This window comes from Oncorhynchus tshawytscha, linkage group LG09 (assembly GCF_018296145.1).
Source record: "Oncorhynchus tshawytscha isolate Ot180627B linkage group LG09, Otsh_v2.0, whole genome shotgun sequence".
In the NCBI taxonomy this organism is placed as follows: Eukaryota; Metazoa; Chordata; class Actinopteri; order Salmoniformes; family Salmonidae; genus Oncorhynchus; species Oncorhynchus tshawytscha.
The window spans coordinates 57,566,519-57,590,571 of NC_056437.1; the positions used below are offsets into that span (position 1 = coordinate 57,566,519).

Sequence of the window (24,053 nt, forward strand, 5' to 3'; positions counted from 1 at the left end):
GATGCTCACAGGCAATGTGTATTGGAAGAGATTTCTGAAAGTTCTTTTCCCAGCATATACCCCTCCAACCAGACATGCTTTATCTACTAATTTGCTGGATGCAGAGCCCAAGTGAAGGTCAGGCAAATCATGGAGAAAGCAGACTGTAATGCAATCATCTCTGATGGGTGGTTGAAAGTTTGTGGGCAAGGAATAATTAACTACATCATCTCCAACACTCAACCAGTATTCTACAAGAGCACAGACACAAGGGACAACAGATACACCAGTGTCTGCATTGCAGATGAACTGAAGGCATTCATCAATGACCTTGGACCATAGAAGGTATTTGCTCTCGTGACAGACAATGCTGCGAACATGAAGGTTGCTTGGTCTAAAGTGGAGTCCTACCCTCACAGCACACCCATTGGCTGTGCTGCTCATGCATGGAATCTGCTCCTCAAGGACGTTATGGCACTGAAAACAATGGACACACTCTACAAGAGAGCCAAGGAAATGGTTAGGTATGTGAAGGGTCATCAAGTTATAGCAGCAAACTACCTCACCAAGCAAAGTGAGAAGAATAAGAGCACCACATTGAAAGCAGCTCAGCAACACCCATTGGGGTGGTGTTGTCATCGTGTTTGACAGTCTCCTGGAGGAGTAGGAGTCTCTCCAAGAAATGGCCATATCACAGTCTGCCGATATGGACAGCCCCATCAAGAGGATCCTCCTGGATTATGTATTTTGGGAGAGAGTGGTAAGCAGCCTGAAACTCCTGAAACCTATAGCTATGAGGGCACAAGGCGAGACACAGATGCAGACACAGGAGGCAGATGGTTAGAGTCCAAGATGTTTATTAACAATCCAAAAGGGGTAGGCAAGAAAATGGTTGTGGACAGGCAAAAGGTCAAAATCAGTTCAGAGTGGTACAGAATGGCCAGGCTCGAGGTCAGGGCAGGCAGAATGTTCAGGCAGGCGGGAATGGAGTCCAGAAAAACAGGCAAAGGTCAAAACCGTGAGGACTAGTAATAGAAAAGCAGACAATCACAAGGACAGGTGAAACAGATCAGGGCGTGACAATAGCAGCAGCCACTGCACAGATTGAGGGAGACAGTGCCATCCGGTCTGATGTTCAGACTCTGCTTGCAGATGTAAGAGAAGAAATCCGTACTGCCCTGCCCACTTCACTGTTGCTCCAAGCAGAGGAAACTGCTTCTGAAATGCAACAAAAAGCATGAAGACTTCTGCCTGAAGCCCATACACGCCACAGCGTACATGTTGGACCCCAAGTAGGCTGGCAAAAGCATCCTGTCTGGTGCAGAGATCAACAAGGCCTATGGCGTCATCACTACCATGCCTCGCCACCTTGGCCTGGATGAGGGCAAGGTTCTTGATGCAATGTGGCAGTCGTGCCAACATATCTCATCAGCCACCTGGTGGAATGGACTTTGTGGATATGAGGCTCTTTCCCCTGTTGCCTCCATCATCCTCCAAATCCCACCAACATCAGCCACCTCAGTGCGCAACTGGTCCTTGTTTGGGAACACACACACCAAAGCACGCAACAGGCTGACCAATTGAAAAATTGGTGGACATCTGGGCAAATTTGAGGCTTTTTGAGCTTGACAACAAGCCACCTCAACAAGGTTGGAAAGGGACAGTGAAGATGAGGCCTCAGAGTCTGATGTTCAAGAGGTGGACATTGAGGAGGTCCAGGGAGAAGACATGGAAGCCTGACAGGAAGACAACCAAAGCTTTAGTTTCTAGACTATCATTTAACAGGTATACGTTGAAAATGTTTTTGGGAGAAGCGATGGATCATTGGGGATCATTTAATATTCCCTTTATTTTCTGGTTCAGTGACATCATCCCATGTGAAGAGTCAACTAATTTAATTGAAGTTCAATTTGTAACTAAATCGTTTTTTTGTTTTTTTTCTATTGGAAGGATTTCATCATTTGCAATTATGTCTACTTATGATAAGGTAAAAAAAAAAGGTTTAGGTTTCTGTCTCCATATGATGTGGTAAATATATCCAATGCAAAAAATATCTACATTTAAATGGTATTAATATTAATTTGCATATATTTCTGCTAATTCCCATATATTCCTGTTAATTCCCCTAATACTCCCATTATTTCCCATATATTCCCGTTAATTCCCATGGACATTTTCCATCTCTGAATATTCCCCAAAATGTGCAACCCTAGTGGATACGATACACACTGTAAAAATGTTCTAATGACTAACAACCGGTTCCAGCCTCCACTGCTATGGAAATGGTGTACTACAGCAGTGGTTGTGGTTGTCACTGTCTGTCCTCAACGTGTCTGCTGGAGGCAGCAGGCAGGGGGCCAATAAAATATCCTGTTGTCCTTTTACAAGTCATGGATGGAGGATAAAAGCGACATGAGTAAGGATATGAGGGTGCAACAGGAAGGGATCGCCAGGAGGGGACCTGCATGGTGTCAACTGTACAGTACACCACTGTAAACAAGGAGGTTGTTACATTTGATCATTTAAAAGTCACTGTCCAGTGTTTTCATTGCCTATAATTAAAGGAACATTTCAAATGTTTTTAAACTTCATATTCATCTCCAGCACCACCCTATCATCAACATATGTGAAGATTGCACGTTTCTATGTTTTGTAGTATAAAATATAAAGGAAGAGAAGTGTTTCCAATGACATCAACCAAATAGTAGACAATTAGTAGACAACTAGTTGGCAACGCCTACTCATAATTGATTAAAATCACATGATGCACACCTTGGAAACACTTATCTTCCTCCAATTTTTTTTTTCAAACACCTAGAAATGTAAAATGCTCACATATGTTGATGTTAGGATGGTCCTGGAGATGAATATGACATTTAATTTATTTTAATATTATTACAATATGAGTGAAATTGTTTTCCTTCCAAAATGTATTTATTAAGTATGTTAAAAAGCTGCTTTTCTGTGTTTAAATAGTGTGGGAGTATCCCAACAACAGAATGGTGCGGGTGTATAGTGGTCATGAAATATATTCATTTATATGAGGAAATAGCAAGCATTTTTAAACGGTCTGTTTGACAAGTTTGAGGTGTGTGTTTTTTAAGTGTTTTTTTCTTTCATTTATGCTTTGTAAACAAATAATTGTATAGGACTAGTCAACAACATTATTTGGGTATGAGTTAACAGAATATACACATTTAAAGTGAGATTCTCGCAGGACAGTTACTTTAAAATGTAAATGAAGTTATTTAGCAAGTGAACACTCTTATCCAGAGTGACAAAGAGTGCATTCAACTGAAGGAGAGCAGTTCTGGAAACCCTACTCTAGTAGTAGATCAGTGAGATGGTATTTTCTGTCAGTGTTATTTAAATCTGTGTGATTGAAGAAGCATTTTGCTCTCTCTTCATGCATTTGTAATCCAGCCTAATTGCACTGTCAGCTCATTGCCACGGGCTCATTGTGTTCTCTCTGGCACTGTAGTAGTCATAGTGGTAGAGCACTCCCACCCCGTAGTGTTTTGAAAACAGCAGTTTTGCCCGCATAGCACACACATACACACACAGACAGACACACACACACGCGGTTTTGCCTGCGTAGCGTTCCCCTGACACACCTTTTAATATGCAGGACTTTCTCTTCCCTCTCTCTTGTCTCTTCCCTAGCTTCCCTCGCTTTGCTCTGACAAACCAATGCTTCTCAACTTGTCAGCACTACAAAGACTCTGTAAATCCCTTTACCAAGGGAGGGATTGTCCTTGAACTCAAGAAAATATCATTTATTTCTGTGGTGGAGAATTCAGATTATGTACGGCTCTTAGCAGTTTGTGTCCTTTAGGAATATTACTTTTATCTGTTGAGATAGTCATCAGGACCACCCCAGGCCTTTTGAAAAGCAGATAAGACATATAGGACATCAGTGGACGACTACAGTCGTATATAACTACAAATTTCATCTTGTTCCAAATTTACTTCGATTTGAAATTACCTTTTCAAATTTCTTACATTGAGTTACAAGCAATTAAATAAATACCGTGTAAGTCAAGAAATAAAGTTGGTTCAATAACTTGAAATAATGTCCAAACATATTCTTTACACAATACTTTCAGATCTAGTAGCCACAATATCATAACCAAGCATTGGCTACCCTAATATATCAGGCTCGTTGCTAGAGGGTTTCCGAAAATGTGGCGCCCGACAACATGACCGGACCCATATGCAGTGAGTGCATAACTCATTAGGGCGTCCGGCCGTGGTGCTCAGAATGACAGAAATCACATTTAGATTATGGAAGTAGCGATTTTATCATGTAAATCTTGGTGGGGCAAACATTTTTAAAAGTGGGATGCATGCCAGCAAAGCCACTACACAACACTAAACAATACATGAATTTCACTATAACGGTAACAAACGGTTCCCACAAACTGTTCCTTCATAAAGCTGACCCAACAGCAGTCCCATCTTACCACTGCTACACCTGACTATCAGCGGAGCCTTGTCTGGCAGTGAAACAGCTCATTCAGCCTCATTTACTGTTTTAAAAAAACATAGCTGATATAGCTGATTTACTTAAACAAATGTGGTTTCTACTGACAATTGAGATGTATAAACTACAACAAGCGGATAAGAGCCAATCTGTAATTTTGATTAAGACATTAATGAGCGAGCTAGGACAGACGTAGTCAATGTAGCTATTTGTTTAGCACTTTGAAATGTACAGTGACAGAATTCAGAACATGGGCCGTTCTTACAGTGGTCTCCCTGTACACCAAGTCAGAACCGTAGGATAAATAAAGGGGGCATATAAGCAGACAATGAAAGCTCTTACAATATTAATTTATTACATTTCTTTAAAACAGGTTATAGGCTACATGTGCACCAAGTCAGAACAGTAGGCAAAATTAAGAGGGGTAAATAGACTAAATTATTAGGGTGAGGTACATGGGCTACTTACATCTTACTAAACAACATACACTTAGTATTACTTTCTTAGCTACAGTATATATATCTTCCTGGCATATTACATAATTTATGCAGCAACATACAATACATTTTTGGACATCTTGTTGTGCTGTGCTCACTTGAACAGGAAGGTGGCACCGTGGTCCTTCGTGGGCAAATTCTGTCATCAAAGTCTGGCATTCTCTGGATTCATAAAAGCGGTTGAATCATGATGATGTCATTGATCTTCAGGTCGTAGCTCTAGAAAGAGGAATTTACAATTCCGAGTTGGATGACAGTTCAAACTGTATTTTCCTAGTCGGAGCTAATTTATTCCCGACTTCCCAGTTGTCTTGAACTCACTGAAGTCAAGTTTTCTCATTTCCGATTTAATAGTTTTGAGCGCGTCACAAACCATGCTTATTGACAGCATGGCCAATGTTGAATGTTTATAATTTTAAACATGGAAAATATCCCCTTTAATGGCAGATTTGGGACCACACAGCCACTCCACTGAATAGCAGGCTAGTGATTGCTTTGCAATGCTTGTAGTTAGCCACTGTCACTGATTCCTTCCAAACCACTCATTGTTGAAATTGCTATTTCCAACTTGTTGTTTAATGTGTATGTCCAATGGCTGATGAGCACCGATATGTTTTATCTATAATTTCTCTTCATTATTTCTCTTCATATGACAAGGATTAAAAATGATTTTCCAGTAGATTGTCGACTTGATTCATGATGATGACTTCTAGCTAAGGTTTTGAAAGTATGATGTTGACATGATCAGTCTAATCAAAGCTACTGTACATATAACGTGATTTGACATAATTTGGTGGCCAATGACCTTGAGCCTTCTTGGACGGGCACTTCTAATGTAACTCTATGGCAGCACCCAAGGGGCTAGAATTTTCTAGCGCTACCCTTAGATTTGGCGGTAACGTAGTGTCCCCATGAGTGACAGCCACTGAGCTAATCACGGCGCAACGCTCCATATTTTCTGCTGGCTTGCCCCACCACCACAGAAAGCACTGAGCTTAGGCTGAAACACCAGCATTTTGGAGCTGCCTTACTCAACAACAAAAAAACATGTTTGCATGCAGCTTTATTAACTCAATGATATATATGCAGCTTTATTAACTCAATTATATATATGCAGCTTTATTAACTCAATGATATATCATATTTTTTACTTATCTATAACAAAATATACCAAAGTATCTATACCAAAATAACATGCAAAATGGGAAAAACCCCAAATATATAAATACATTGAAGGGTCGCCACTGGATTATGGTATTGCATTTTAACTGAACATGCAACTTGTGTAATGAAGCAGCCAATAAAATATAATTTTCAAACATTTGCTTAAATGCAATTTGCTGGAAAACACCATTTTAAACAGTGCTGCTGGGAAAAGTCCATTCTAAACAGCGCACCTGATAGCGGTTCCATATGTAACAGATGAAAATCTCTGTTAGAAACATAGAGGGGGAATCTAAAAATGCAACAACTAGGATGGGTTGCTAATATTACTAGGGTTGTGCCTTTGGTTTCTGTGCTTTTGGCTTCATTGTGTGAATTGTTTGTCCTTCCCCATTACATATGTCACCATTAGTAAATGTACCATTAATCCCTGTCATTTGGTTACATACATTTCAGTTAATGCATGTATTAATTACAGTCATTTACCGTTCTCATTCTGGGAATGGAAACATTGTTTGCAGAGTTCTAAACCTGCTACACTTGGGAAAAGTGTTTGGTTTATTTCATAACCATCATTTTTGAGATTTTTTAAATGTTTTCATTGTCCTTTGTTTGGAGTGCTCAATGTGAGCAATGAACATGTCTGGTTTCTCTGGCCTGATAATGTTGAGGGAGCACGTGTGTAACAGTTTAGCTTCCGTCTCTCTCCTCGTCCCTACCTGGGCTCGAACCAGGGACTCTCTGCACACATAGACAACAGTCACCCTCGAAGCATCGTTACCCATCGCTCCACAAAAGCCACGGCCCTTGCAGAGCATGGGGAACAACTACTTCAAGGTCTCAGAGTGAGTGACGTTACCGATTGAAACACTATTAGCGCGCACCCTGCTAACCATTTCACATCGGTTACACGTGCAACTGAGCACTCAGAGTACCTGGCCTATAGCGTGGACGTTTAGGAAAGTGTTTTTTAACATCCATTGCGAATTATAATATATTAAAACTATAGTTCCTCACAGTAAGCTATTTGAATCTTTACAACAATCCTCCCCTCAAATAATCACCAATCCTTGATGTGAAAAATCAATGGAAGTTATAGGCCTTACTGCTGCATTGGCCTATAGGCAATGAGTTCCATGCGATCATTTCTTTAGCTGCCAATGGATCACGGTGTATCAATGTGTCCATATGGCAGAGGCTGGTGATCTGGCATTAGTTGACTTTTCAATTTGTATCATTTTAATTCTGATTTTTATAAATAACCACGTGACAATGATTTTGAGAAATGAAACATTATTGAAATGAAACTGTTCCACAAAAATGTGCATATGAAAATCATAACTGACACGCAGATCGGTAGAAATGGTAGGATAAATTGTAAGCTTCCCCAAACTTGAAACTCATGCGCTGCCTATAAAGTCTTTATTTGCCTCCATGTTGGTCGGATTTTGCCTATAGGCTACTTTGGAGCAAGGCAAGACATCCCTAATAATATGAACGTATGTATTCATGTTTTAAACGATTAAGTATGTTTTCAAAATGCATACTGCCTTCAGCAGCAATGCATACTGCCTTCAGCCTTCAGCATACTGCCTTCAGTGCACTGCAAATACCATTTGAGAAATAAAAATAGTAGCTATTTTTAGTCGTACACCAAAGCTGTTTTTAACAAGTGATTGCATTTAGGATGAATGGGCTTATAAAAGCACATGTTTTTACTCCAGCAGCAACCAGCTGAGGAGCTGCAGAAGAAATCCTGCTCAAAATAGGTTCTGTATGCTGTGCGCGTGTCATAGTTGGATAAATAAGATACATGATGACTGACGAAATACACACAGGCCAATTTAATAGCACTAAATTATTAACCTATAGACCAATAATTATTTGATTTCAGACAAATTGAATAGAATAAGTTGAACGAACCATAGTGTTTTCAATCATTGCAATCAGTAAAACGTCTTCAGGTGAACAATAGCTTCATCCCACTTTTTACAGTGTATGAAATCAAATCAAATTGTATTTGTCACATGCTTTGTAAACAGCAGATGTAGACTAACAGTGAAATGCTTACTTACAGGCCCTTCCCAACAATGCAGAGAAAAAAAATAGAGAAATAATAGAAAAGTAAAACACGTAATAATAGATATATAATGAGTAACAATAACTTGGGCATATACTAGTGGTAGCAGTACAGAGTGGATGTGCAGGGGTACGAGGTAATTGAAGTAGATATGTACATATACTAGGAATAAAGTGACAAATAATAAACAGTAGCAGCAGTGTATGTGATGAGTCAAAAAAGTTAGTGCAAAAGGGGTCATGCAGATAGTCCAGGTAGCTATTTCACTGACTATTTAGCAGTCTTGTGGCTTGAGGGTAGAAGCTGTTCAGGGTCCTCTTGGTTCCAGATGCAGTGAGTCAATATGCTCTCAATGGTGCAGCTGTAGAACTTTTTGAGGATCTGAGGGCCCTTGCCAAATCTTTTCAGCCTTCTGAAGGGGAAGAGGCATTGTCGGGCCCTCTTCACGACTGTGTTGGTGTGTTTGGACCATGGCTGATCCTTAGTGATGTGGACACCGAGGAACTTGAAGCGCTCGACCCGTTCCACTAAATCCCTGTCGCTGTGAATGGGGGGTGCTCGGCCCTCCGTTTCCTGTAGTCCACGATTAACTCCTTTTTCTTGATGACATTGAGGGAATAGTGGTTGTCCGGGCACCACACTGCCAGGTCTCTGACTCCCTCCCTATAGGCTGTCTCATCAGGTGATCAGGCACACCACCGTCGTGTTGTCGGCAAACTTAATGATGGTGTTGCAGTCGTGCAGGGCCACGCAGTCGTGGGTGAACAGGGAGTACAGAAAGGGACTAAGCACGCACCTTAGAGGGGCCCCCATGTTGAGGGTCAGCATGGCGGATGTGTTGTTGCCTACCCTCACCACCTGGGGGCGGCCCGTCCAGGATCCAGTTGCAAAGGGAAGTGTTCAGTCCCAGGGTCCTTAACTTAGGGATGAGCTTGGAGGGCGCTATGGTGTTTAACGCTGAGCTGTAGTCAATGAACAGCATTCTCATGTCAATGTTCCTTTTTTCCATGTGGGGCCATGTGGAGTGCAATAGAGATTGCGTCATCTGTAGATCTGTTGGATCTTGAATAGGCTCCAATCTTGTGATCTTTGACACATGCAGGGAATAACTAGCAACACTACTGATGGTGGTACTGTAGCAGTGGAATTAACAGAATGAAAAAAACATCTCTCCTCTGAGATATGCACTATCCATTCATCCTTTTCATCCGCTGAACAACGACTAGTCTGATGTCCCTGACGTTACACACAGAATCAGGGAATGTACTAGCATGGTGGTGTTACTGGGAGAAATAGAAATTATCTCCTATAAAATATGCACCATCCATGGTCCTTCATCATCATGTCTGAACAGCATCTGATGTCCTTAACATTACACACACAGGGAGAATATGAATGCTGCCATTAATAATGGTGTGTGGGTCTTTCAGATGGGTCTTATTCATTAGCCAACACAAAAATACATTTAATCCGCAGGTGCAAGGAATTAACACCTAATTAGTGCTATAGAGGAGAAGGTAATTAGATGTGTGTGTGTGTGTGTGCCACTGAACGAACTGGGCTCTCGCATCATTTGAACACCAGAATACTCTGAAGATGTGATGTCACAGAATGTTTTTAATTCTATCCTGAGCTGAAGGATTGAAAGAGCTTACTTACAGAAGAAAGTGTAGGATTGAACTTCAATAGCATTACTGTAGGTAACTAGTGAATGAGTTTATATTTGAATGTATGGCCAGTGGCTACCGCACCTTGTAGACCTACTGCATGGTAACAGTATTGGACCATCAGCTGGCTTCCTGGAGTCATTACCATGACTGTATTCTACATGGTAGCTAGTAGAGTTAAACTAGTCACTAACAGAAGTCAACCCTTCCTTAACAGAAGCATTATTCCACCGTGTATCACTTCATTTCTAGAGTCATTTATGCAATCACTTACCCACCTGCAGAGTGAGTGGTACTGGGAATTTTAAGTACGTCATTAGCACAAGAAACAATATTTATGAAAGCTTTTCTTTTATTGATATGGAAATGAATCCAGGAAGTTAGAGATGTTATTATGCCATCCATTTCACTAGAAATTAGGATGCTTTGACTGCGAGTGTCACGCTGACCATTGTGTACTGAACGCTAATGAATATGACATTTATTGAATGCCGAAAGACTTCAGACTTTACACCTTTAAAAAAACAGCTGTTCTGTATGTACAGTACCTAGTAAGCCCCTGTTTGTTAGTCTCTCTCTCTCTTAATCCTGTTCAGTATTTAATGGATGAATGGATGGATGAACAAATGGATGGATGGATGAATGAATTAACAAACATTATTGAATAAACTTGATGTACTCAAATCTGTTCTGCACTAAAGTGCACTGCATGGTGTGTGTGTGTTTATTGTTATAGTGATTCAACTAATAGTGAGTGAGTGACCAGAATGAAATAAATAAATAAATGGCATGTTAGCTCACCAATATCACCAATCTCATCCCCCTCTCCTTCTCTTCCAGGCCATGAAGGTGGTGTCCAAGAAGAAGCTGATGAAGCAGTATGGATTCCCACGTACGTGGAACACGGTTTGGCTTTTACACATGGGTCTCTGGTCCTCTGGAGCTCAGTTGGTGACTTTGATTTCCCTGTACCACCCACACGTAAACAATGTATACACGCATGACTGTAAGTCATGTTGGATAAAAGTGTCTTCTAAATGGAATATATTATATAATTACAATCCAGCTCAAAGGACCATCAAATAAAGGATACAGATAGGATGTTAAGTAGTGTGACCACATGCTCCAGATTGGGCGGGGCAGTCACACATTTCAGTCCCACGTCCTGCAACCAAACAATCCTGCATTTTATCAACAAATTTAAACCACCACTAATTTACAAAAAAAGGTTGATTTGTCCTGTATTTCAGTCATACATTCCAACCTGTCTTTTGGGTTTGCACTTATGACAAGATATACAGTGCATTTGGGAAAGTATTCAGACCCCGTTACTTTTTCAAAGTGTTAAGTTACAGCTTTATTCTAACATGAATTAAATAGTTTTTTCCCCCTCATCAATCTACATACAATACCCCATAATGACAAAGCAAAAATAGGTTTGTAGAAATGTTTGGAAATGTATTAAAAATAACAAACTGAAATATAACATTTACATAAGTATTCAGACCCTTTACTCAGTACTTTGTTGAAACACCTTTGGCAACGATTACAGTCTCAGGTCTTCTTGGGTATGACTCTACAAGCTTGGCACACCTGTATTTGGGGAGTTTCTCCCATTCAGCTCTGCAGATCCTCTCAAGCTCTGTCAGGTTGGATGGGGAGTGTCGCTGCACAGCTATTTTCAGGTCTCTCCAGAGATGTCACCTCCCTGACCAAGCCCCCCGATTGCTCAGTTTGGCCGGGCAGCCAGTTCTATGAAGAGTCTTGCTGGTTCCAAACTTTTTCCATTTAAGAATGATGGAGGCCACTGTGTTCTAGACCTTCAATCCTGCAGAAATGTTTTGGCTACCCTTCCCCAGATCTGTGCCTCGACACAATCCTGTCTCGGAGCTCTACGGATAATCCCTTTGACCTCCTGGCTTGGTTTTTGCTCTGACATGCACGTTCAACTGTGGGACTTTATATAGACAGCTGTGTGCCTTTCCAAATCATGTTTAATCTATTGAATTTACCACAAGTGGACTCCCAGAAAGTTGATGAAACATCTCGAGGGTGATCAATGGAAACAGGACACACTTGAGCTAAATTTCGAGTCTCATAGCAAAGGGTCTGAACACTTATGTAAATAAGGTATTTCTGTTTTTTATTTTTAATACGTTTGCAAAAATGTATAAAAACCTGTTTTCGCTTTGTGATTATGTGGTATTTATTGTGTGCTGATTGATGAATAAAGGCACAAAATGTGTAAAAGGGAAAGGGGTCTGAATGCTTTCCGAATGCACTGTATATCATAAGGATGTGGCACTGGTGATGTAAAACACTTCTCCAATTGCTGCCAATTGCCAATTGCTGCCAATCTGTTATTCTGTGCAGCGCAAAATCGAGACGTGGGCCAATGTCATATCGTCAACCAATCACATTTGTCAAATAGTTTCGGGCAAAATTCCAGCTAAATTTGGAGAGAACAGCTTGGAGAGGACTACTTACGAAGAGCTATAAAAGTAAGGAGGCCTAAGTCACTATTATTCGAGTCACAGGCATGTCTCAAGTCACAAGATCCCGTTCTCAAGTCGACTCCCAAGTACAATGTGTCGAGTCGAGTCAAGTCCAAGACGTGCATTCTAAAAGCAGGTCGCTGCGCAAATGTAGCTTGTCATTATAGCCATAAACGGTGATGCATTTTCAAAACACAAGATATAGAAATAACCTGGGTTTTAGACCTGCATTTTGAGCTGAAAGTCATTTATGTTAGCACTCTGTATCAACTAAGGATATCATGTCACATTTTCACTTCTCTGGAGTCCAGAGCAAGCAGGATCATATGGTCTATCTGTACACAGCGGAGGATGCAAGATCTGATGGAAAGCATGATTTGTCTAGCTTTTTTCTTGCTTACAAATATTGTAATTCATTTGTCAGAATATGTTACATCTTCATCCCATAAGTATTGCAGGTAGTACAATGTTACAGCTATCTCTAGACACATAACCAAACAGTGTTCCATGTACCTGGTATATAATTAGAAACTCACCCGAACTAGGCCTATTTGAAATATGAAAATAATCAGTGGAATCATCACCAGGTCTGGCAAAGATGCGTCTGTAGCAGATTGCTAAACTGTATTTTATATGGACAATATGAGTGTAGGTAGTCTACTCTGTTTTTGCCATGAAAACCCATAGAAAATGAAACAACCGCTTTCAGGTCACTAATCTGGATATGTTGTCATGGCCGTCATGGGAAAAAGACCAAAGCGCAGCGTGCTGAGTGTACATTACTTTTTATTTTGGAATGACGCCAACAAAACAAGACACAAACGTGACGCTTACAGGGCTAAGTGCCACAAACAAAGTTAACTACCCACAACAAAAGGAGGGAAAAAGAGCTACCTATGTATGATTCCCAATCAGAGACCACGATAGACAGCTGTCCCTGATTGAGAACCATACCCGGCCAACACATAGAAACACAAATCATAGAAATAAAGGACATATAATGCCCACCCAAATCCCACCCTGACCAAACCAAAAAGAGATTTGAAAAAAGGCTCTCTAAGGTCAGGGCGTGACATATGTTCGCCCATTTTTGTGCGCCAATGCTGATGACTGGTCATTGGTCAACAGTCAAAACAAGCAAATCTTTGGTTCTGAAGAACAAATGAGATGTTTTTGAAACAAGATTTGGTGCAATGCCGTAGGCCTATGTTAGTGATCTGATTGAATAAGCAAAAGTATTCATATGAAATACAAATGGTAGGCTATATGAAGCCTATTAAAATATGAATAAAAAAATCCCATTCAGTTTCACACTTGCTGTTCTATGTAAGCTATACTAGTCTGTCTTGTGAATGTCCCTCAAAATCATTCCCTTGTCCCCACAATTGGGTATTTTAAATGTGGTCACACTAATCTTAAGCAGTAGCATGACTCCTGTATACACTTGGCTTCTCTCATGTACCCAGATATGAGTGATTTTAAGTATAATTATTGACTTGAGTCTCATATATGCTTTGTGAGACTGCTAACAGGGACTTTGTTGTGGAGGGTGTTGATTAGGATGCTTTCAAGTAAATTGCCTTTCTTAATTGCACCTGAAGAGATGAATAAAATTGTATTGAATTTAATGGAATTGTCAGCTAACGTGAGGTTGGTGGTTTGTGTGGCTGTTGTGATTCCCTGCAGGTCGCCCCCCTCCTAGAGGACCCAAGGTGGCGGTCCAAGGAGAGCTGCCCAAAGTCCTAGGCCCCCTGGAGAGGGTCTATCAGGAGATTGCCATACTCAGGAAGCTGGACCATCTCAACATAGTCAAACTGGTAGAGGTGAGGATATAGCCTACCCAGCTAGCACATAACGTTCTGAGAACCATATGTTTTTTAAAGCTTGGTGAGAGCATGGTTGTCCCATCCTTATTTTTACAACCTTACCACAACTTTCAGGGAATGGTGCAATAAAATTGCTTGGCTTTGGAACATTCTCAGCACATTTAAGGAACTTGACCAAAAAAATGTTATTTTATTGGTATTTCATTACTTTAACAGAAGTTTCTTCAAACATGTTTACATTTAATACCATTTTGGGTAATGTTCTAGAGACGTTCTTCAACTGGTTTGACAATGAAGTGTTTTCAAATAGTTGAGAGAACGTCAAGAAAACAATGTTCTTCTATGAGAATTTCAGTACTTCTGCATAACGTTTCCTAAAGGTTTTTAAAAATATATAAAAAAATATACAGCTGAAGTCGGAAGTTTACATACACCTTAGTCAAATACATTTAAACTCAGTTTTTCACAATTCCTGACGTTTAATCCAAGTAAAAATTCCAGTCAGTTAGAATCACCACTTTATTTTAAGAATGTGAAATGTCAGAATAATAGCAGAGAGAATGATTCATTTCAGCTTTTATTTCTTCCCTCACATTCCCAGTGGGTCAGAAGTTTACATACACTCAATTAGTATTTAGTAGCATTGCCTTTAAATTGTTTAACTTAGGTAAAACGCTTCAGGTAGCCTCCCACAAGCTTCCCACAATAAGTTGGGTGAATTTTAGCCCATTCCTCCTGACAGAGCTGGTGTAACTGAGTCAGGTTTGTAGGCCTCCTTGCTCACACACGCATTTTCAGTTCTGCCCACACATTTTCTATTGGATTGAGGTCAGGACGTTGTGATGGCCACTCCAATACCTTGACTTTGTTGTCCTTAAGCCATTTTACCACAACTTTGGAAGTATGCTTGGGGTCATTTTCCATTTAGAAGACCCATTTGCGACCAAGCTTTAACTTCTGGAGATGTTGCTTCAATATATCCACATAATGTTCCCTCCTCATGATGCCATCTATTTTGTGCACCAGTCCTTCCTGCAGCAAAGCACCCCCACAACATGATGATGCCACACCGTGCTTCACGGTTGGGATGGCGTTCTTCGGCTTGCAAGCATCCCCCTTTTTCCTCCAAACATAATAATGGTCATTATAGCCAAACAGTTCTATTTTTGTTTCATCAGACCAGAGGACATTTCTCCAAAAAGTACGATCTTTGTCCCCATGTGCAGCTGCAAACCGTAGTCTGGCTTTTTTATGGCAGTTTTGGAGCAGTGGCTTCTTCTTTGCTGAGCGACCTTTCAGGTTATGTCGATATAGGACTTGTTTTACTGTGGATATAGATACTTTTGTACCTGTCTCCACCAGCATCTTCACAAGGTCCTTTGCTGTTCTGTTCTGGGATTGACTTGCACTTTTCGCACCAAAGTACTTTATTCTCTAGGAGACAGAACACGTCTGCTTCCTGAGCGGAATGACGGCTGCGTGGTCCCATGATGTTTATCCTTGCCTACTATTGTTTGTACAGATGAATGTGGAACCTGGGGAGGTCTACAATGGTTTTTCTGAGGGCTGATATCTTTTGATTTTCCTATGATGTCAAGCAAAGAGGCACCGAGATTGAAGGTAGGCCTTGAATACATCCACAGGTACACCTCTAATTGACTCAAATTATGGCAATTAGCCTATCAGGAGCTTCTAAAACCATGACATCATTTTGGGGAATTTTCCAAGCTGTTTATAGGTACAGTCAATTTAGTGTATGTAAACTTCTGACCCACTGGAATTGTGATAAGTGAAATAATCTGTCTGTAAACAATTTTTGGAAAAATGACTTGTCATGAACAAAGTAGATGTCCTAACCGACTTGCCAAAACTATAGTTTGTTAACAAGAAATTTGTGGAGTGGTTGAAAAATGAGTTTTAATGACTCCAACCTAAGTGTATGTAAACTTCTGACTTCAACTGTACATTCAGTTGTAATTATCAACAAAATCCTCTGTTTATCTTCTATCTTTTTAACCGTTTGACATGTACGAACAAAAGGGTGTGATCATTCTACAGTTGTCCCTGTAACATATGCTCAAACAGGTGTGATTAGAACACTTATTTAGAATGTGCTGTTACGATTGATTACAACAGTCAGCGTTTGAGCTGGCCACATTGTTTTGTTACAGAAACATTTTGCACAATCAGTTGTGTTGTGACAAGGTAGAGGTGGTAAAAAGAAGATATCACCTATTTGGAAAAAGAGCAAATCCATATTATGGCAAGAACAGCTCAAATAAGCAAAGAGAAACAACAGACCATCATTACTTTAAGACATGAAGGTCAAACATTCAAGAACTTTTAAAGTTTCTTCAACTGCAGTCGCAACTGTCTCTCATGAGGACCGCCACAGGAAAGGAAGACCTAGAGTTACCTCTGCTGCAGAGGATAAGTTCATTACAGTTACCAGCCTCAGAATTTACAGCCCAAATAAATGTTTCAGAGTTCAAATAACAGACACATCTCAACATTAACTGTTCAAACGAGACTCCGTGAATCAGGACTTCATGGTCGAATTGCTGCAAAGAAAGCACTACTAAAGGACACCAATAAGAAGAGGAGAACGGCTTGGGCAAGAAACATGAGCAATGGACATTAGACCAGTGGAAATCTGTCCTTGGTCTGATGAGTCCAAATTTAAGATTTTTGGTTCCAACCGCCATGTCTTTGTGAGACGCAGAGTAGATGTACGTATGATCTCTGCATGTGCGGTTCCCACCGTGAAGCATGGAGGAGGTGTGATGTGGGGGTGCTTTGCTGGTGACACTGTCTGCAATTGATTTAGCATTTAAGGTACACTCAACCAGCATGGCTACCACAGCATTCTGCAATGATACGCCATCTCATCTGGTTTGCGTTTAGTGGGACTATTATTTGTTTTTCAACAGGACAATGACCCAACACACCTCCAGGCTGTGAAGGGCTATTTGACCAAGATGGAGAGGGATGGAGCGCTGCATGAGATGACCTGGCCTCCACAATCACCAGACCTCAACCCAATTGAGATGGTTTGGGATGAGTTGGACCACAGAGTGAAGGAAAAGCAGCGAACAAGTGCTCAGCATATGTGGGAACTCCTTCATGACTGTTGGAAAAGCAGAGATAGGTGTGGCTAAAGCTTACGAGGGTGTGAACAATGCTGAATGAGATTAGGCAAATAAGAGCTCTACAGTAGGTACCAAAACATTCAAAGGCCATTTTTCTCAAAAGTGAGGATACAAGTTGATCAATTTTCAAAGCAGAATTACTTTCCCATTGTTTCTCAATTGTAGTGTATGAGAAACCATTTTTTCCGCTGAGTCTCTACTTTTATCCAATGTAAAAAAACAATTTAAAATGTTGCTACATAAGACCAATTTGAGACGGTCAGTCACATATTTAATTACCTTCAAATAACCTATATTTTCCATTCTCAGATCGCCCATAAAACATCCCAGGACAAATTTCACAGAACCAGAGTAAAACGTTCTCAGAACATCCCAGAAACCTAAAAATGTACACAGCTTTGTACGAGATCCTCACTTTTTTGACAATTTCTCACATAAAATGGCCTTCATTTCTCAGAACAAGAATAGACTGATGAGATTCAGAAGAAAGATCTTTGTTTCTGGCCATTTTGAGCCTGTAATTGAACCCACAAATGCTGATGCTCCAGATACTCAATGAGTCCAAAGAAGGCCAGTTTTATTGCTTCTTCAATCAGGACAACAGTTTTCAGCTGTGCCAACATATTATGAAAATGGTTTTCTAATGATCAATTAGCCTTTTAAAATGATGAACTTGGATTAGCTAACACAAAGTGCTATTGGAACACAGGGGTGATGGTTGCTGATAATGGGCCTCTGTAAGCCTATGTAGATATTCTATTAAAAATCTTCCGTTTCCTGCTGCAATAGTCATTTACAACATTAACAATGTCTACACTGTATTTGATCAATTTGATGTTATTTTAATGGACAAAAAAATGTGCTTTTCTTTCAAAAACAAGGACATTTCTAAGTGACCCCAAACTTTTGAACGGTAGTGTATGTTCCCAGAACAGGCAACATTTTCACTTCTCTTCTCACAATGTTGAAAAAACATTTAGTTTTACCAGTCATTCTATTTATGGCTTCATTCCCACAACAATGTGAAACCAGAAACAGACACACAATTTCCAAGGAACCAAATGTGTTAGCTGGGAAGGAGTGTACTTTATATGGGATAGGGTGCCATTTGGGATGCAACCAAATCCTTCTGTTCACCTGATTTAGAATTCCTCACAATCAAATGTAGACCGCATTATCTACCAAGAGAATTCTCTTCGATTATAATCACAGCCGTATATATCCCCCCCCAAGCAGACACATCGATGGCCCTGAACGAACTTTATTTAACTCTCTGCAAACTGGAAACGATTTATCCGGAGGCTGCATTCATTGTAGCTGGGGATTTTAACAAGGCTAATCTGAAAACAAGACTCCCTAAATTTTATCAGCATATCGATTGCGCAACCAGGGGTGGAAAGACCCTGGATCATTGTTACTCTAACTTCCGCGACGCATATAAGGCCCTGCCCCGCCCCCTTTCGGAAAAGCTGACCACGACTCCATTTTGTTGATCCCTGCCTACAGACAGAAACTAAAACAAGAAGCTCCCACGCTGAGGTCTGTCCAACGCTGGTCCGACCAAGCTGACTCCACACTCCAAGACTGCTTCCATCACGTGGACTGGGAGATGTTTCGTATTGCGTCAGACAACAACATTGACGAATACGCTGATACGGTGTGCGAGTTCATTAGAACGTGCGTTGAAGATGTCGTTCCCATAGCAACGATTAAAACATTCCCTAACCAGAAACCGTGGATTGATGGCAGCATTCGTGTGAAACTGAAGGCACGAACCACTGCTTTTAATCAGGGCAAGGTGTCTGGTAACATGACTGAATACAAACAGTGCAGCTATTCCCTCCGCAAGGCTATCAAACAAGCTAAGCGCCAGTACAGAGACAAAGTAGAATCTCAATTCAACGGCTCAGACACAAGAGGTATGTGGCAGGGTCTACAGTCAATCACGGACTACAGGAAGAAACCCAGCCCAGTCACGGACCAGGATGTCTTGCTCCCAGGCAGACTAAATAACTTTTTGCCCGCTTTGAGGACAATACAGTGCCACTGACACGGCCTGCAACGGAAACATGCGGTCTCTCCTTCACTGCAGCCGAAGTGAGTAAGACATTTAAACGTGTTAACCCTCGCAAGGCTGCAGGCCCAGACGGCATCCCCAGCCGCGCCCTCAGAGCATGCGCAGACCAGCTGGCCGGTGTGTTTACGGACATATTCAATCAATCCCTATACCAGTCTGCTGTTCCCACATGCTTCAAGAGGGCCACCATTGTTCCTGTTCCCAAGAAAGCTAAGGTAACTGAGCTAAACGACTACCGCCCTGTAGCACTCACATCCGTCATCATGAAGTGCTTTGAGAGACTAGTCAAGGACCATATCACCTCCACCCTACCTGACACCCTTGACCCACTCCAATTTGCTTACCGCCCAAATAGGTCCACAGACGATGCAATCTCAACCACACTGCACACTGCCCTAACCCATCTGGACAAGAGGAATACCTATGTGAGAATGCTGTTCATCGACTACAGCTCGGCATTCAACACCATAGTACCCTCCAAGCTCGTCATCAAATCACCCTGGGTCTCGACCCCGCCCTGTGCAACTGGGTACTGGACTTCCTGACGGGCCGCCCCCAGGTGGTGAGGGTAGGCAACAACATCTCCTCCCCGCTGATCCTCAACACTGGGGCCCCACAAGGGTGCGTTCTGAGCCCTCTCCTGTACTCCCTGTTCACCCACGACTGCGTGGCCATGCACGCCTCCAACTCAATCATCAAGTTTGCGGACGACACAACAGTGGTAGGCTTGATTACCAACAACGACGAGACGGCCTACAGGGAGGAGGTGAGGGCCCTCGGAGTGTGGTGTCAGGAAAATAACCTCACACTCAACGTCAACAAAACTAAGGAGATGATTGTGGACTTCAGGAAACAGCAGAGGGAACACCCCCCCATCCACATCGATGGAACAGTAGTGGAGAGGGTAGCAAGTTTTAAGTTCCTCGGCATACACATCACAGGCAAACTGAATTGGTCCACTCACACAGACAGCATCGTGAGGAAGGCGCAGCAGCGCCTCTTCAACCTCAGGAGGCTGAAGAAATTCGGCTTGTCACCAAAAGCACTCACAAACTTCTACAGATGCACAATCGAGAGCATCCTGGCGGGCTGTATCACCGCCTGGTATGGCAACTGCACCGCCCTCAACCGTAAGGCTCTCCAGAGGGTAGTGAGGTCTGCACAACGCATCACCGGGGGCAAACTACCTGCCCTCCAGGACACCTACACCACCCGATGCTACAGGAAGGCCATAAAGATCATCAAGGACATCAACCACCCGAGCCACTGCCTGTTCACCCCGCTGCCATCCAGAAGGCGAGGTCAGTACAGGTGCATCAAAGCTGGGACCGAGAGACTGAAAAACAGCTTCTATCTCCAGGCCATCAGACTGTTAAACAGCCACCACTAACATTGAGTGGCTACTGCCAACACACTGTCAATGACACTGACTTTACTCCAGCCACTTTAATCATGGGAATTGATGGGAAATGATGTAAATATATCACTAGCCACTTTAAACAATGCTACCTTATATAATGTTACTTACCCTACATTGTTCATCTCATATGCATACGTTGATACTGTACTCTATATCATCGACTGCATCCTTATGTAATACATGTATCACTAGCCACTTTAACTATGCCACTTGGTTTACATACTTATCTCATATGTATATACTGTACTCAATATCATCTACTGTATCTTGCCTATGCTGCTCTGTACCATCACTCATTCATATATCCTTATGTACATATTCTTTATCCCCTTACACTGTGTATGACAGTAGTTTTTTTTTTTTTTGGAATTGTTAGTTAGATTACTTGCTCGTTATTACTGCATTGTCGGAACTAGAAGCACAAGCATTTCGCTACACTCGCATTAACATCTGCTAACCATGTGTATGTGACAAATAAAATTTGATTTGATTTGATTTGAACCAAGTTCTGCGCTGCTTACCACAGTGGCTTATGTAAAGGAGATGGGAATAGATGGGAGAGGCACATTTAGAGATGATAGACAGACAAGCACCGCACTGACCCTCTCTCTCCTCTCCCAAGTGACACCATCAGAGTGCTCTTCAATCACAGGCAGATGGCGGGGGCTCCCAGCCGTAATTGGGTGCCTCATCAGAGCAGGATGGAGGGCTGGGTGGGTGGAGGGCTAGGTGTTGGTGGATAGAGGGCTCGGGGAGGGCTGGGGCTGGAGTCAGTAGGTGGCACCATGCCAGGCCCGCCAGTCATAATGAGTTTACAGTGAAAGGAGGGCAGGGTGGAGAAACTGGGGATGGGATGGAGTCAGTGGGTGGCCATGGGTACCTCTGGGGCTCCCAGCAGCACTGTGCCAGTCATTCGTAATGAGTTTACAGTGAAAGTGGAGCTCCTCTTAGCTTAGTATTTCAACTCTACAGCCCCATCCCAGAGCAGCCAGCCGCCCTCCTTTCCCAGGGCCGGATTAAGAAACCGAAATGCGTGGCTAATCTGACAATGACAAACTGAGATCAATCTGGTCTTGAATTCAAACAAACCCTTGCATTATGTGGCTGAGCAATGAGGAGAAACTGAAATGTTTTTTTGTTCATTGTGTATTTCCGTTTGCGGAATATTTAGATAAAGCCAGGAATAAAAGAAAAAGGGCTACCTATAATTAAATTATGAAAATAATTAGCTTCCATGTGGTAAATGCCACGTGTGTATATATTGTGTATATGCTTGTGTCCCACATGAATCTTCCCATTGTGCCAGACTGGGTTCAAATGCCTTCTGTTTCATTTTTATGTATCTATTTATCTGTATATGTTATGTATGTATGTATGTATGTATGTATGTATGTATATATGTATGTATATGTATATATATATATGTATATATATATATGTATATATGTGTATGTGTATGTATATGTATATATATATATGTATATATATATATATATATGTATATGTATATGTATGTATATATATATGTATGTATGTATATATGTATGTATGTATGTATGTATATATGTATGTATGTATGTATGTATGTATGTATGTATGTATGTATGTATGTATATGTATATGTATATGTATACAGTACCAGTCAAAGGTTTGGTCACACCTACTCATTCAAGGGTTTTCTCTTTATTTCCACTATTTTCTACATTGTAGAATAATAGTGAAGACATCAGAACTATGAAATAACACATATGGAATCATGTAGTAACCAAAAAAAGTGTTAAACAAATCAAAATATATTTATATTTGCGATTCTTCAAAGTAGCCACCCTTTGCCTTGATGACAGCTTTGCACACTATTGGCATTCTCTCAACCAGCTTCATGAGGTAGTCACCTGGTATGCATTTCAATTAACAGGTGTGCCTTCTTAAAAGTTCATTTGTGGAATTTCTTTCCTTCTTAATGCGTTTGAGCTGGTTGTGCTGTGACAAGGTAGGGGTGGTATACAGAAAAAAACCTTATTCTGTAAAAGACCAAGTCCATATTATGGCAAGAACAGCTCAAATAAGCAAAGAGAAATTACCAAATAGGGCTATCTTCTGTACACCAACCCTACCTGGTCACAACACAACTGATTGGCTCAAACGCATTAAGAAAGAAAGAAATTCCTAACATAAGTCCTAGCCCATGTCAGCTAACATTTTTTAGCTAGATGTTTTTGCTCATTGATTTTGCTATCACATGAACAGGAAATTAGCTTTAAAACTGCTAAATGTTCTTTCCATCCCATGGCAAAAAAAAATGGAATTGCAGGAAATTAGCTTTAAAATGGCGCGTGGTGTTCCCCAATGATGTAAGGGGGGCCCTAGTGAAACAGTTTGGCAAACACTGTTCTACTGTACTGGGCCTGGGTTGGGTCTAGGATGGGACCATATTAATAGTGCTTTGTTAATGAATTTTAGAGCCAATATTGGATTCTAGACCAGTAAAATGTTCTTATTATGCTCGAAACCTTTCTCTCCTTTTCAAATATTACTGTTTCTGCTAGAGGAAAATGTAAAATATAACATGGCAATTTAATTTGTCACAGATGGTTAGTACAATGATAGAGTACATGTTAGATATTAATATCCCCCTCGTTTGGGCATCAGTTCGAACTGGCATCTAACATACTCTTAAGAAAGGTGCTTTAAAGGCCAATGAATACTTGTTACGCTGCATTATTCAGTGTAATGCTAATGCCATGTCCTTATTCTATAGGGTTGTTACAGGAATTAAATTCCTCTATGTTTTAATACCCAATTAAAATTAAACAAACACTCTGTCAATTCATAAGAATTTGTAAGACTCTTATTTGTATAAAATGGACAGAGACCAGTCTTTAAAATCAACCAGCAGCGTTTATTCTCGAGAGTACTGCCCAGGATACATTTTACCACAGGTTATAAACTGAAAATGACGTCATTAGTTTTTGTACTAGCCCGTCTCATCTCCGCTCCAGTACAATGGCTGTATGGTTCTCAAGCTTTCCCACATTGTCTCCCCCTACTAAGATAATTTACGATCAGAGCCAAGGTCTGCCTGTGTAGATAAGCCTTCTAGCCAGTCTGGCTAGAAGTTCATTCATTTCTACCAAGGAACAGACAGTCATTGTTCTAATTCTTGATTATATTTACACACATTATATTCAGTACTAGGATTATAAAGAAAATTCATAC

General features: G+C 41.1%; 1 protein-coding gene across 4 annotated transcripts in view; it reads left to right on the forward strand.

Annotated features, from left to right (window-relative positions):
- The window catches only part of camkk1a (calcium/calmodulin-dependent protein kinase kinase 1, alpha a), a 137,701-nt gene that overhangs the window by 67,003 nt on the left and 46,645 nt on the right, over positions 1 to 24,053 (forward strand). For all 4 annotated transcript variants that reach the window (XM_024432640.2, XM_024432641.2, XM_024432639.2 and 1 more), the window contains exons 5-6: positions 10,711 to 10,762; positions 14,052 to 14,188. In XM_024432640.2, coding sequence (XP_024288408.1) covers positions 10,711 to 10,762; positions 14,052 to 14,188 — 189 coding nt within the window. The remainder of the gene's footprint in view (positions 1 to 10,710; positions 10,763 to 14,051; positions 14,189 to 24,053) is intronic.